This window comes from Catharus ustulatus, chromosome 2 (assembly GCF_009819885.2).
Source record: "Catharus ustulatus isolate bCatUst1 chromosome 2, bCatUst1.pri.v2, whole genome shotgun sequence".
NCBI classification, from domain to species: domain Eukaryota; kingdom Metazoa; phylum Chordata; class Aves; order Passeriformes; family Turdidae; genus Catharus; species Catharus ustulatus.
In genome coordinates this window covers 124,059,921-124,074,292 of record NC_046222.1, presented here as the reverse complement: position 1 = coordinate 124,074,292, position 14,372 = coordinate 124,059,921, and the positions used below count along the sequence as shown (strand labels likewise).

The window sequence follows — 14,372 nt, the reverse complement described above, 5'->3', positions numbered from 1 at the left end:
TATAATATAATATAATATAATATAATATAATTAATATCATATCATATACAATAAATAGATAATAAATAATTATTACATTATATATATAATATTAATATATTAATATATTGATATGGATGCAACACATAATATATAATATAATATAATAAATAATGTATATAAAGTATAGTATATACTATACAGTATACACTATACAGTATATAAACCATAATATGAAATGAAATATTAAATGTTTCATTTCAATGAAAATAAAATATAACAGAAACCAGCTCGGTGCTGGTTAAATATAAATATAAATATAAATATAAATATAAATATAAATATAAATATAAATATAAATATAAATATAAATATAAATATAAATATAAATATAAACAGAAATATAATGCAATTAATATAACATAACATAACAACATAACATAACATAACACAACATAATATTTATTATATTGTATATAATATAACATTAATATATCAATATATTAATATGTTAATAAATATACGCAATACTTAATATATTATATAATAAATAATGTATAATATATAGTATATAGTATACAGTATACAGTATATAGTATATAAACCATAATATGAAATGCAATATTAAATGTTTCATTTCAATGAAAATAAAATATAACAGAAACCAGCTCAGTGCTGGTTTTATATAAATACAAATATAAAATAAATGGAAATATAAAATAAATATAAAATAAAAATAAAAATAAAAATAAAAATAAAAATAAAAATAAAAATAAAAATAAAAATAAAAATAAATATAATGCAATTAACATGACATGATATAATATAATATAATATAATATAATATAATATAATATAATATAATATAATATAATATTATATTATATTATATTATATTATATTATATTATATTATATTATATTATATTATATTATATTACGTAATGTAACATAACATAATATAATCAATATAAATAATATATTCCATCCCAGGGAAGGAAGCTGAACCTGGAGAGGGATTTCGAACAACCTTGCCCAAAATAAAAGGTTCTGAGCAAAAAGAACCAACCAAGAGAGCAGGAATTTGCCTGGGTGTGAGAATTTCAAAACTCTGGCCCTGCCTGCACTGGGCAATCCCCAGAACAAAGAAATCAAAGCAGATTTTGTGGGGCAGGACCCACAGCTGGGGCAGGAAGGATGTGCACTAAGAATATAAAAATTTAAAATTTAAAAAATGAATGAGTGGCTTTTGTTTGGAGTGTGCTGATCCATGACAGGCTGGAAGGTTTCATAAACTGAGTTGTGCTCAGATAAAATTCAGTTTTCCAAAGAGCTGATGAAAACTGGCCAATACAAGGAACATAAATCAGTGTATATTGAACTTTAACACGAGTATTTCCCTCCAGACTTCCCAAAAGCTTTTCCAGGATTTTTTTCCTAGAGAAACAGCATCACCTTCAGGCCAATAAAAGACACATTCCGGGTTTTTTAACTGGGAAAACTTGAAGGAATGCTTCTCAAAATTTTGCACATTTTTTATTTCTTTCTGATCGGAGATTGCAAAACATGAAGATAAAAAAAGAAAAAATAAAAAAGAAAAAAAAAAGGACTGCACACAAATTTTTAAAAATTCGAGGAAAGGAGCACTGTCTTGTTTTTGATGACCTGAAGTTTCAGAACAAATCAAGACAAAAATAAAAATACAATTTTTTAATTCTCCATTTCTCTGCAAAGGCCAGTTTCACCAAGTCCTGTGGCAATAATTCTGCAAGCTGAACTCCCCAGAGACAAGAACACAGCACCTGAACAGGAGAAAAGAGTGGTGCATGAACAGAAAACAGGATGTTCCAGCCTCTGCAAGACGTTCTCAGCAGAAATCAGATTTCTGCTGAAAATTGAGACATAAACCACTAAAGCACAGCAGGAAATGCTGCTGCTGCTGCCCTAGAGTATTAGCTTTTTTTTTTGTTTTAATTTTTTTATTTCCTCCCAGTTACAGTTGAGATCAAATGCACGAGAAACAAAGTTTTGTGCTTTATCAATTTTTATTTATAATATATATTTTATGTATTTATTTAATTTATTTATAATACAGTGAGCCTCCACTTCTGGCTAACAAGCTAAAAGTGAAGAAATTCTGTCTTTCACTCACTACAAGGTTTTTTAAACAGTTTAATTAAACCTAACACTTCTTTCTACTTTTGGCCTGATGACAAAACACTTGTGACCTGCAGTGTGACATTTTAAATTTAATTTAAAAATATTATTTACACCTAACAAGAAGAACAGGAAAAAAGAACACATTAGAACTTTCATCTTGTCCTGTATTTATTATTATATTCTAAAGCTCTGAGCTCTTTACCATGTGCTATTGCACACTTTTATTTAAACTAGACATGGGATGGGATACAGGGATGGGATACAGGGATGGGATACAGGGATGGGATGGGATGGGATGGGATGGGATGGGATGGGATGGGATGGGATGGGATGGGATGGGATGGGATGGCATGGGATGGGATACAGGGATGGGATACAGGGATGGGATGGGATGGGATGGGATGGGATGGGATGGGATGGGATACAGGGATGGGATACAGGGATGGGATACACGGATGGGATTCCCAGAGCAGCTGTGGCTGCCCCTGGATCCCTGCAATGTTCAGTTCCAGCTTGGACATTAGGGCTGGAGCAGCCTGGGACAGTGGGAGGTGTCCCCATAGCAGGGGTTGGATGGGTGGGATTTGGGATCCCTCCAGCCCAAACCTTCTGGAATTCTCTGATTTTGGGAACGAGGCCCGGGATCAGCCACCGCTCCCGCAGCCTTCTCGCACAGCGAACACCGCAGAGCCGGGGGTGGAGCGGGCCCGGACGAGTGACAGAAAAGGAAATAAAGGCAGAGACGAAATAATAAATGCAGAAAATGAAACAATAAAGGCAGGAAACGCGTTCGCCGAGTGTAGGAAGAGAGAGCAGCTCCGACCACGCCCGGCCGCCATTTTTCCGGTGGGCGGGGCCTGGGGCGGGGGCGGGGCCTGAGGCGGGGGCGGGGCTTGCTGAATTGAGGCGGAGCCTGGTGTAAGGGGCGGGGCTTGCTCGTTGAATGCGGCGCCCGAGGGAAGGACCGGAGCTTGTTGGATGGAGGCGTGGCCTCATACTGAACGGGGCGTGGTTTGCCCATATGAGTGCATGAATGGGGAGTGGTTTGCAGATACGGGGGCGTGTTTTGTCCGTACATGGGCGTGGCCGTGCGGAGGGGGCGTGGCCACCCTCGCACCCCCACGCCGCCATTTTCCGCCGGGCGGGAGTGCGGGCGGATGGGTGGATCGATGGGGGCCGGCGGGCATTGATCGGGAGCGCTAAAGAAGCGATGAGGAGCCGCAGCGGAGCCCGCGGGGGTTCCCCGCCGCCAGGTACGGCTGCGGGCTGGCGGTGTGTGCGGTGTCGTGGCCTGCCGTGCCAATGGAGCGGTTCCCTGAGGGCAGCGGGCCGGGCTCCAGCTGCGCTCGCTGCCGGCGCTTCCTGGGAGGCTCCGCGGCTCCCGGAGCGCTGTGCTGCAGCCTGAGCCGCACATGGAGCCCCAAACCCGCCGGGTTTGCCCTTGGCATTGTCCCGCTCGCTGGATTGACCCTGGGAGGTGCCTGGGGTGGGTTTGCTGTGGGAATCGCATCCAGGCTGGTGTTTGTGGGGAACAGCGGCAGCTCTGGGCTCTCGCAGCTCCTCTTGTGTCAGGCGTGTTTGCTGTGTCCCCCAGCCGGGCTGGAGCGTCCCCGAGGGTCCCCGAATCCCTGGGACTGGAAAAGCCCTCCAGGCCCATTGATTTATTGGGCACTGTGGAGCCAGAAAGATGGGGAAATAATTCTGGGCTTTCAGGTTTGTGCACAGACCTCTGAACCCAGGCAGTGCCAGCTGTCCCCATGGCCACCTTGTCACCCTGAGTGCCACCTCCAGGTGCCACCTGCAGGGATGGGCACTGCAAACCTCCCTGGGCAGTGCCAATCCCTGAGCTCCCTTTCCATGGGGAAATTGCTGCTGCTGTCCCCCCTGAGCCTGCCCTGGCCCATGGAAAAAGGGCTGCTGGTGATGGCCTTGGGTTATTGAGGTTAAATGGTTTCCATATCCTTAGAAGTGGTTTATCCAAAGTCTCCCAGCAGTGAGGTGGCAATAATGCTGCAGGCACAGCGTGGTTCCCTGGCTCGGGTGGATTCAGGGATTGTTCAGAGCTCCAAGGGTGTCAGCACGGTGCCAGACTCTGCTCAGTGGTGCCAGCACGAGGAGCAATGGGCAGGAACTAAAACACAACAATTGCAGCCCAGGCTGAGGAAGAACTTCCTTCCCTGGAGGGGCAGAGCCCTGGAACAGCTGCCCAGGGAGGGGCTGGGCTCTGCCTCTCTGGGGACATCCCAACCCCCCTGGGCACGTTCCTGTGTCCCTGCTGCAGTGACCCTGCCTGGGCGGGCCTGGGGGGGCTCAGAGGTTCCTGTGCAGACTTGCCTGCTGTCAGTCAGTCTCTCTGCCTCTCTTAGTGTTCACATAAGCTGATTTGTGTAAATAAACAGACCATCTACTTGGTTCACTGAATTAGAGGTGTTTTCTGATGAACTGAGGTGGAGCTTTTCTGAAATATGAATCACTGGCTTTCAAAACTTCAAAACTGCCTTGTGTTTTTTCTTTTCTGATTGGAAATAAATATAATCTGAACCTGAGAGCTACTGAGAGATCCCAGGGCTGGAGCCAGGCTGGGACACCTGGGGGTGGCACCTGGGCAGGAGAAGCTCCAGGGAGAGCTCAGAGCCCTGCCAGGGCCTGAAGGGGCTCCAGGAGAGCTGAGAGGGACTGGGGACAAGGGAGGGAGGGACAGCACACAGGGAATGGCTCCCAGTGGGGTTTGATGGGATCTTGGGCAGGAATTGTTCCCTGGCACGGTGGGCAGGGCTGGCACAGCTGTGGCTGCCCCTGGATCCCTGGCAGTGCCCAAGGCCAGGTTGGACATTGGGGACAGTGGGAGATGTCCCTGCCATGGCAGGGCTGGGATTAAATGAAATTTAAGGTCTCTCCAGCCCTAGGCAGTGTGGGGTTCCTGCAGCTGTGATGCTGTACCAGTGTCACCCTGCAGCTCTGGGATCTCCTGTGGGCTCAGGGACACTCACTGGTGTCTCCTTGGCTTCCTTGCAGGCATTGCTGCAGCTCTGAAGAGGAGGAGTAACAAAAGCTCACCAGAGTTCTGACAGAGATGGTTTTCCCCTGGAGTCTCCCTGGCAGTGAGAGATCTGCAGAGGACATCCAGCTTCAGGCAGCTGTGGAACCCTGGAGATGAACATTTTGTCACATTTTGTCACATTTTATCACACTTTCTCAAGCATTCTGAGGTGCTGAACAAATGAATCTGCATCATGTAGGAGGCTGTGCAGTGCAGCACCCAGAGGGACACTGAGCCTGCTGTGCCCCCCAGAGTGGGGCTGTTGTTGTCCCTGGCAGCATGGGCAGCAAGGATCCAAGGTACTCAGTGGGCATGGAGAGCCCTGAGCAGGGCCTGGGATTCATTGCAGGGTTAACAGGGAGAGGAAATCATTCCCAAGTGAGTCCAGCATCCCCAAGGCTTCTTCTGAAGGGAACATTTTGAATAACCTGGAGAATCCCAGCCTGCAGATGCAGCTGCTCTCTGAAATGACTTCTGCTTGAGTGAATGAACAGAATGAGGGGAAGGGAACATTCCCTTAGGCTGTGGAATTATCGCTGGGATAGATCCCAGTTCCCAGCATTTATCCAGTGACTTCCTAAATCCTGCCAGAACTCTGAGCACAGGGGGATTCTCAAATTAGGGGTTTTCCACCTGATTTAACAGCTCTCTCCTGTGTTAATAGATGAATAGACAGGGTTAAGCTTGAGCAGGATGTGCTCTGGTTTTAAACCACTTGTTTTGCAGAGAAAATAATTCTGTTGTATTTGCAAATAATGTTAAATTAAAAAGCAATTAATTTTTATTAAACCTGAGGGAAAGATTCTTTAGAAACAGATGTACCCTTGCCCAGCTGAGTCAAAACCAGATCCTGTGGATATTAGCATTATGGGGATGTCAAATAGAGTGAAAAAATAACAGTGAAGAGAAGGATTATTTTAATAGATCTTAAGCATTTAAAAATTGTAACATAAACTTCCTAACTTCTTTGTAATTAATTCTTTCCAAAGCTCCCTTTTGATCTTTTCTCTTTCTGGAAACATTTCTTAAAGCAGTGATGAGTTCATTCCAAACAAAGCCAAGCAAAGTTTGTTTTCATTGTATTAATAAAGTTGGAATGAGTGGCATTGAATTTTCAGATACTAGCAATGCAAAGTCAATATAAATAATCATACAGTGCTTTCTGCTGTATTTCAAATGGTGAGAGCCCTTTGCATGTGGAAAAAGGAAAGAGCTGTTGCCATAAAATGGACAAAAATTGCCATAAAATAAGGATCAGTGTCCTCCCCAGTAACTCCTTCAGTACCACTGTCCTGCCTCAGACACTGGAGAGGGTAAAATAACTGTACAGAAACCTTGAGTTAGTTAAAAGTGATTTTAAGTGATAGATATGTGTATTTTAAAGTAATAAATATGAATAAAAGTGAGTTACTGAGGTAATTTACTGTGATAAGTAAAACGTGCTTGTTTTTCATGTGTTGTAGGAACAGAAGCAAAATGTTTCTTTTGCAAGCAGAGGGGTTTATTTGTTAATCCCCATGGGAACCCTGATGGATGTGCCAATGCCTCTCTCTCAGCTTGGTGAGTACCTGAACCTTGGCTTAGAGAGGAGCAGTGCAGGGGGCTCATGAAGTCATTAATAATCCTGCAGAGTTAATGAAGAGACCATCAGGGTATTGCAGAGCTGTCCCTGGAGTGATCCCCTGAGGGAGGATCTCTTGGCTTCCCTCTGCATCCTCCACTCTGGCATCAGCCTTGGGCTGGGAGGGAGGGACAGACACAGGGAATGGCTTCTGTAGGGTTTGATGGGATCTTGGGAATTAGGAATTGTTCCCTGGGAGGGGCTGGGATGGAATTGCCAGAGCAGCTGTGGCTGCCCCTGGATCCCTGGAATGTTCAGTTCCAGGTTGGAGCACCTGGGACAGTGGGAGGTGTCCCTGTCATGGCTGGGGTGACCCTGGGTGGGGTTTGAGGTCCCTTCCCAATCCAGGCCATTCCATTCCCTGATTCTGCCTCCCTGCACATCCAGGAACTCTCAGTTACATGGGAGGGGTTTTATTTTTCATTGTGATTTTTTTCCAGCACTCCTCAGTTTCTGGATTAGCAGGTGCAACAAGCACAGCTGTGCTGAGCTGGACTTGTTATAAGAAGGGTTTTGTTAGGATCCTTTAATTCTGTAAAAAGGGTGAGATCATCATCCCAAAACCCCAGACTGGTTTGGAAGGACCTCAAATCCCACCCAAACCACCTCAGCCATGGCAGGGACACCTCCCACTGTCCCAGGTGCTCCAGCCCCAGTGTCCAACCTGGCCTGGGGTGATAGAAACTCCCAAGATGCTGAAGAACATTCCCGTTGCAGTCTCCAGACCATCTGTATTTCCCCAGGCTGAATTTTCCCAGTGACTTGTTCCGAGCTGTTTGTTCTTGGCTCTGTCTCCTTTGTGAGAGTGTAACACAAACAGTTTTGCAACTGTTGAGCTTCCTTTGCTAAAGTTGTTTGTTGAAACAAAGTTCAGAGGCGGTTTGAACTCGACCTGAAAGGAACTTGGTTTGGGTACAGAAGAGACTTTAAAAAAATCAAATAATGCTAAGTGGAATTCACCAACAGTTCAGCAGACACAAATCATTACAAATCTGAGTTTGTGTTCAGATAATAAAAATAATAATAAGTGTTAAAATATTGCCTTTTTTTATCCTCACTGATTTATTTTTTCCCAAGTGGGTGATTTCCTACCTGGTAAGAAATTTATTGCTCTACATTTACCTGCAGTTAAATCCATTATTTGTGGAACTCCATAAAGATTGTTTAAATTTTCTAATCCAAGGCCCAGATTTCTCTTCTCTTTTCACAGTCATGCTGACATCTTGTTAAAACTCTCTTTTGTCTTGATCTGTATTAGGGAGGATAAGGAAGGAATTTACCAGATTTTTCCATGGAAAATTTTTCTCATGTAAAACTGAGAAGAAATGTGTTTGTAATTAAAGTATTGACTGCTTTGGCCAACTGGGTCTGGGAGTCAGCATCTTCTGAGTCAGAGGCATAACCACAAAATGCCTTAAAACAAGAACAGGAAGTTTCCTCTTGTTGCACTCAAAGCAGAAAGGAGGCTGAAGGGTCTTGAGGAAAAAATCAGAGGAATCAAAAAACTTCAAGTGTGCTGAAGACCTGTGTTGAAAAGATGGGAATGAGAGGAGCTGGGTTGGTGAAGGAAAGGAATCCTGGCTGCAGTGAGAGGCAGGGGGGGTCCCAGCCCCAGGGATGGAGGAACCCCTGGCATGGCAGGATTGCCAGAGCAGCTGTGGCTGCCCCTAGATCCCTGGAATGTTCAGTTCCAGGTTGGACACTGGGGCTGGAACACCTGGGACAGTGGGAGGTGTCCCTGCCATGGCTGGGGTGGCTCTGGATGTTCTTTAAGGTCCCTCCCAACCCAAACCATTCTGGGATCTATGAGGATGAGTCAAGCAATAATGGAATATTTTCCCAGATCAGTTCTAAAATTCTTGGGATGGTTTGCAATGCAGAGTCCTCTAAGACATGATTTGATGAGAACATCTTGGGTGGTTTTGCTGACACTGAGTCTTGCAGCTCACATGGAGGGAGCAGCTCCTCAGTTCCTCGTGGACACTTCTGCCAGGCTCTGAAGGGGGGGAGGTTGTAGGAAGATGTGGAAGAAAGTAACAGTTCCACCAGGAGTATGAACCCAGGTGTTGCACATGAATATTTGCAATAAAAATCAGATGCTGTGGATGCACCAGTGCATTAACCCAGAGTTTCAATTTCCAGTGTACCTCACCTTTCTGTCTACAGCAGTTTGCAGCCTGCCTGGTAAGAGTTTTATCATCTTTGCAATGCTTTTCCTAGCACATTTCATGGCTTGCCCATCCTCATCCATCATGATTTTGGAGCTTCATGCTTTTTGGAGAAAGAATTTGCAGAAATGTCATCCATGTGCACAGTGCTTTGCATTGCTGTGTCTGTTGTGCTGAGCTCTCCCCTGTGGCTGCTTTTTGGGTGTAAATCCTGTGCTACTCTAAATGGGTTTATTTATTAGAATTGTTGCAGAGCTCAGAGTTGTTTTTGGGGTGGTTTTTTTTTGTTTTTTCCTTTCTAGAAAGAACTTTGGAAGGGCGTCCTTACAACCTCCAGATGGAGTCCCACAACTTCCAGCACATTCTGACCTGGCAGGCAGGACAGGACCCAGCTGTGCCAGCATCCTACAACGTGCTGTACACATACCACAGGCAAGTCACACTGAATAAGGCACAAATTCTGCTTTCAGTGTTTATTGACCCAAAGGGGAGGGAGGTTTGCAGTGCCCATCCCTGCAGGTGGCACTCAGGGTGACAAGGTGGCCATGGGGACAGCTGGGACTGCCTGGGCTGGGAGGGCTTTTCCAGCCTCAGGGATTCTGGATTCTCTGAAAATACTAAGGCTGAGATTTTCTGTTTTTCTTGGGTTTTCCTTAGCTTTTCAGTTTGTTTTTTTTTTCCTGAGAAACTCCCATGCCTTCTCATATCAGAGAGTCAGGACTCCTTTGCTGTTTTCTGCAGGAGCCAGAGCTGGATGAGTGCTCAGCAGTGTTCAGGTACTGCCCAGCTCTCCTGTGAGCTGACAGAGGACTTCAGGAACATTTCCAATGAGTATTCTGTGTTTGTTCAGAGCCTTGGAGGAGCTCAGGTGCTCAATTCTTCTATGCTGCGTTTCGTGCCATACAGTCAGAGTAAGTTCTTCTCTGCATTTCTTCTTTTTGTGGTTTTTATGAGCAGCTGATGCCTGAATTCTGTGCTGATGCCTTTGCTGTAAGAGTCCACACTGACTGGGTTGGTGGCCATTTGTATGTAGTATTTCATATATCTGTTGCAAAGCTTCAAGTCTATAGGTAAATTTCTGAAAGGAGTAGTTCTGATTAGTAGTTCTGATAAATGAGTGAGGCTCTGGTTTTGAAATACATCTGTATACATTATAAATATAAAGGAAATGCAGCTGTGCATTGACAAACACCAAGTAAAAATCTCTTGACTGTGTAAGATGTGTAACTTATAAAACATTGGTTTGTGTGTTCAGATAGTGAATGTTGAGTTACAGAATGCCAAGTGTAGGGAAGAGTTTGTTTGTCCATCAATCTGCCCTTTTCCCTGCTGAGGATTCTTGTCTTTAATGCCAGAGGTGGCTTCACCCTTGGCTCTGCTTAAAATTGAGTTGTGAGCTAACAGAGGCAAAAATTGAGGAACAGTTGGAGAACTGTGGAGGATCAACTGATCATGTTCCCTCTGAATTCAGCAGAGGCAGCTGCTGTGTCCAGTTCCAGAGTCAGAAATGAGGGAACATAGGAGGGGAGGGGGAGAATGGAAGGGCTGGAGAACACTTTTCCAACACTTTTTCCTCCTCCTTGTTTTCCAACAGCAATTCTGGGACCACCAGAAGTGAATGTCACTTCCTGTCCAAACTGCATCAATGTCACCATGAAGCTACCAACCTCTCACCTCAGAGACAAGGGAAAGCTGCAGTCCTTGATTGATATCTATACAGAGCTGGATTATACCATCACACTGAAATCACAGGATGGAGAGCATAAGGTGGGGCCATCCTGAGGTTAGTTGTGCTTTAGGGGAGGAACAGAGGGCATAAAATGGTTGGTGGTTAACAGGTTCCCAAAAACAAATATGTGAATAGAAGCAAAAGAAAACATGGAAATAGATTTCTTAGAACAGAGTCTGAGCTTCCTTTCACTGCAGGGGAGCAGGTCTGGAGGAGTGAGCAAATAACTGACTTCAAAACATTGCTTTTCATGGCAGAGACCACGGCAGAGAACCACTGAAGAAGTGTTCAGTACTGTCATTGGAGACTTGTACCCCAGCAGGAATTACTGTGTGTCCGTGGAGATCACTGCATCCCTGAACAGAAACTCCAAACCCTCCCCCTGGAAATGTGTCACTGCAGACTCAGAGGCTCAGAGACAAGGTAACCCAGCTGTGGGCAGGGAGGCTGCTCTGAGTGTGCAGTGTCTGCTTTTCTTACAGTCCTAAAAAACAAGGGATCACAGAATCCTGGGATATCCTGAACTGAAGAGATCACCCAGTCCCAGCCCCCAGCAATCCCAGCCTGGGCATCCCTGGCAGCTCCTGGAGCTCTGTGCCCATTCCCTGGGGAGCCTGGGCAGTGCCCAGCACCTCTGGGGAAGAGTCCTGCCCTGAGGTGGCAGCTGAGGCTGCCCTGGGCCAGCTGCAGGCGCTCCCTGGGTGCTGTCCCTGTGCCAGAGCAGAGACTGGAGCCTCAGTGGCAGAGAGAAACATTCCAAGAGGGAAGCACTGTGGGTATTTAGGAGTGAAGTACAAAACCCCATTGACTGTGGGATTTTACACTAACTCTGCATATAGATGGAGTCACTTGTTTAATTCCTGGAGCTAATTTGAGATTTGGTCTTGTTTTGACTTTGACCTTCACAGGTCCCTTCTAACCAAAATGATTGGTGGTTCCTTGTAGCTGTTGTGACTGTGAGATCTGCAGTGTGGTCATGGGACACTCCCTCCATCTGTGTTTATTTGGTTTTTTTTTTTGCTCCAGGTTACCATGAAGCTGCAGTGGCAGGAGCTATCTGTGTTTCACTGATAATTGTTGCCGTCCTGAAGTGTGTGCATTCAGCAGGATTTCTGCTCCTGAGGATTTCCCTTCCTGAGACCTTGGTATGAAACAATACTCAGATGTGCCCTTTCTGGCTGGCAGGAGCAAGTTTAACAACTGGAATTTCCAATCCTGTGCTTTAGGTACAAGTTATGTAAGAGCACAGAATGTTTGCATTTGCCCTTTGCCTTGGCCACAGATGATCTCTAGGCTGCTGAGTTTTGTCTGATCTTCAGAACAAATATTCAAAATCATTTTTTGTACTTCTGTGACAAGTTACTAAGAGAGAGGATCATCCCACCCTACGTTGGGGGAATATCCAGGAATATTCCACCCAGTTCTGATCCTTACAGGGCACCAGAGGTGTGGACAGGCAGAGCCAGGGGGTGAGCAGAGGGCTGCAGATCCTGCCCTGTGAGGAGAGACTGCAGGAGAAGTTCCACTGTTTAATAATAATAAAATAATCTTTCTCTGTCATCAAGTGTTCCAGCACTTGAGGGAGCCAGTCCAGAGCCAACTGATTTTTTATTTTCATTGACTGAAGTGCCACTGAATTTCAAGCAAAAATAAGATGATTGCTTGTTTCTTTTCTTTGCTTGCTTGTTCTGTTTTTTATACTCTGACTTGTTTTACATTTAATTCTGTAGGTTTTTTCAGCATAAATATTTTCCATTTTCTACAAACATACCCAGAGCAAATGGGCACCACTTTTTTCTAAGACTTTTGTCTTTTGCTGTGTCACCACTTTCACATCCCAACAATTGCTTAACACTTTACAAAGGGGTATCTAAGGTTTATTTATTTTTTATTGTCAACATGATTAATGTTTCAAATATTGAATAATCCTGTGAAGTGCAGAGGGAAGATGGAGCTTGGGATGTTAAAATGGTGAGAATTGCTTCAAAGATCATTTCTAAAGGATGTGAAAATTGATCAGCTGAGAGTTGAGAGAGTGACAAGACTCATCCTGGCAGGGTGGGCAGGGCTGGGTGGGATCTTGGGCAGGAATTGTTCCCTGGCAGGGTGGTGAGGCCCTGGCACAGTGCCCAGAGCAGCTGTGGCTGCCCCTGCATCCCTGGCAGTGTCCCAGGCCAGTTTGGATGGGACTTGGGGCACCCTGGGATGGTGGAAGGTGTCCCTGCCATGGCAGGGATTGGATGTGATGATCTTTTAAGATCCCTTCCCACTCAAACCATTCTGGGGTTCTGTGAAAAGAGGGAGCAATCCTAGATACCCTGAACTCTTGCAGAAAGAGACAGAACTGAGGCACACAGGGAATCATTTGTTTGACAGCCTCATGGCTGGAGGTTATTTGGGTTTTTCTCATGGCTTTGTGTGTGTGTGCAAATGTGGCTGAGCTGATTTAATTCCTTTTGCTCTTGCAGGCACGCATCAGGAAGTTGGCCTTCTCACCTTGGGAGTCTGAGCCAGAAAAGCTGGCCTCTGTGGAGATCATCCCCAGAGAGGTGAAAAGCAAGGCCAGGGGCTGCAGAGGCAGTGACAGTGACGACAGTGACAGTGATGACAGTGACAGCAGTGCCCTGTGTGACCACGACTACACACGGCGGGCAGGGCTGGGCAGGGACCGCGTCCCCCGGGGCTGTGGCACCCGCAGCGCCCTGGGACAGTGCTCAGGGGACAGCAGCTGTGAGCATAGCAGCAGCCAGCCTGGGGACATGCCAGCTGCACCACAGCAGTGCCAGGAACACGGGGGGGACTCTGAAGGAGACACAGACACCAGGAGTGAGTTGCTGAGCCCTGTGGCTGAGGACAGCTGTGGCTCCCGTGGCAGCAGTGAGTGCTTCACCATCGGCCTGCACACGGTGCTGCTGGGAGCCCTGGAGCAGGACGGGCACGGCTCTGCAGCCCCTGCCCCAGCCCGGGAGGAGGCAGGGGGCTGGCACTGTGACCCTGCTCTGCAAGCAAAGCTGCTGGACGACACGGGAAGTGAGCAGGAAGCACCTTGTTCTAATGACTTCCATGAGTGGCAGAACTCTTCTTCTGAGGAAAGCGATTCCTTGGACTCAGACACAGAGCATGTGTCAGGGTACATGAGGAGATGAAGGGAGAGCTGCTTTTACCTGTAGCATAGGAGCCAGTATTGTCTAACTTTTATTTCTGCACTGAATGCACAGATACTGTCCTTTCATTGACATCCTGTGAGCATGGGCTCTTACAGGAAGAGCTGGGGGTGTTTGTCTGGAGAAGGATCCTTCCCCCAGAAGAGGGGCTTTGGACAAGGCAGAGGGGGACAGGACAAGAGGGAATGGCTTCAAACTGACAGAGGGCAGTTTTGGATTAGAAATTGTTCCCTGTGAGGCGGGGAAGAGACAATTCCCAAGGGCTGGAGGGACAGGATAAAAGGGAATGGCTCCCAGTGCCAGAGTGGGGCTGGGTGGGATCTTGGGCAGGAATTGTTCCCTGGCAGGGTGGGCAGGGCTGGGTGGGATCTGGGGCAGGAATTGTTCCCTGGCAGGGTGGGCAGGGCTCGGTGGGATCTTGGGCAGGAATTGTTCCCTGGCAGGGTGGGCAGGGCTGGCACAGGGTGCCCAGAGCAGCTGTGGCTGCCCCTGGATCCCTGGAATGTTCATTT

General features: G+C 46.1%; 1 protein-coding gene across 1 annotated transcript; it reads left to right on the top strand.

Moving 5' to 3' along the window:
• Positions 1–3,344: 3,344 nt before the first annotated feature.
• On the top strand, positions 3,345–13,932 carry IFNAR2 (interferon alpha and beta receptor subunit 2). Its single transcript, XM_033053266.1, has 10 exons — positions 3,345–3,391; positions 5,154–5,477; positions 6,642–6,738; positions 8,942–8,983; positions 9,270–9,399; positions 9,709–9,878; positions 10,562–10,734; positions 10,954–11,119; positions 11,723–11,841; positions 13,165–13,932. Exons 3-10 carry the CDS (start codon positions 6,696–6,698, stop codon positions 13,840–13,842), a joined length of 1,521 nt encoding a protein of 506 aa, XP_032909157.1. The 5' UTR covers positions 3,345–3,391; positions 5,154–5,477; positions 6,642–6,695; the 3' UTR covers positions 13,843–13,932.
• Positions 13,933–14,372: the final 440 nt, after the last annotated feature.

What these genes read in the sequence shown, in the direction of transcription:
- IFNAR2 (XM_033053266.1), top strand. Translation starts at nt 6,696, where the DNA reads ATGGGAACCCTGATGGATGTGCCAATGCCTCTCTCTCAGCTTG. An exon ending in CACAGGATGGAGAGCATAAG is followed by an intron (nt 10,735 to 10,953) that starts GTGGGGCCATCC and finishes TTTTCATGGCAG; the next exon opens with AGACCACGGCAGAGAACCAC. An exon ending in CTCAGAGGCTCAGAGACAAG is followed by an intron (nt 11,120 to 11,722) that starts GTAACCCAGCTG and finishes TTTTTGCTCCAG; the next exon opens with GTTACCATGAAGCTGCAGTG.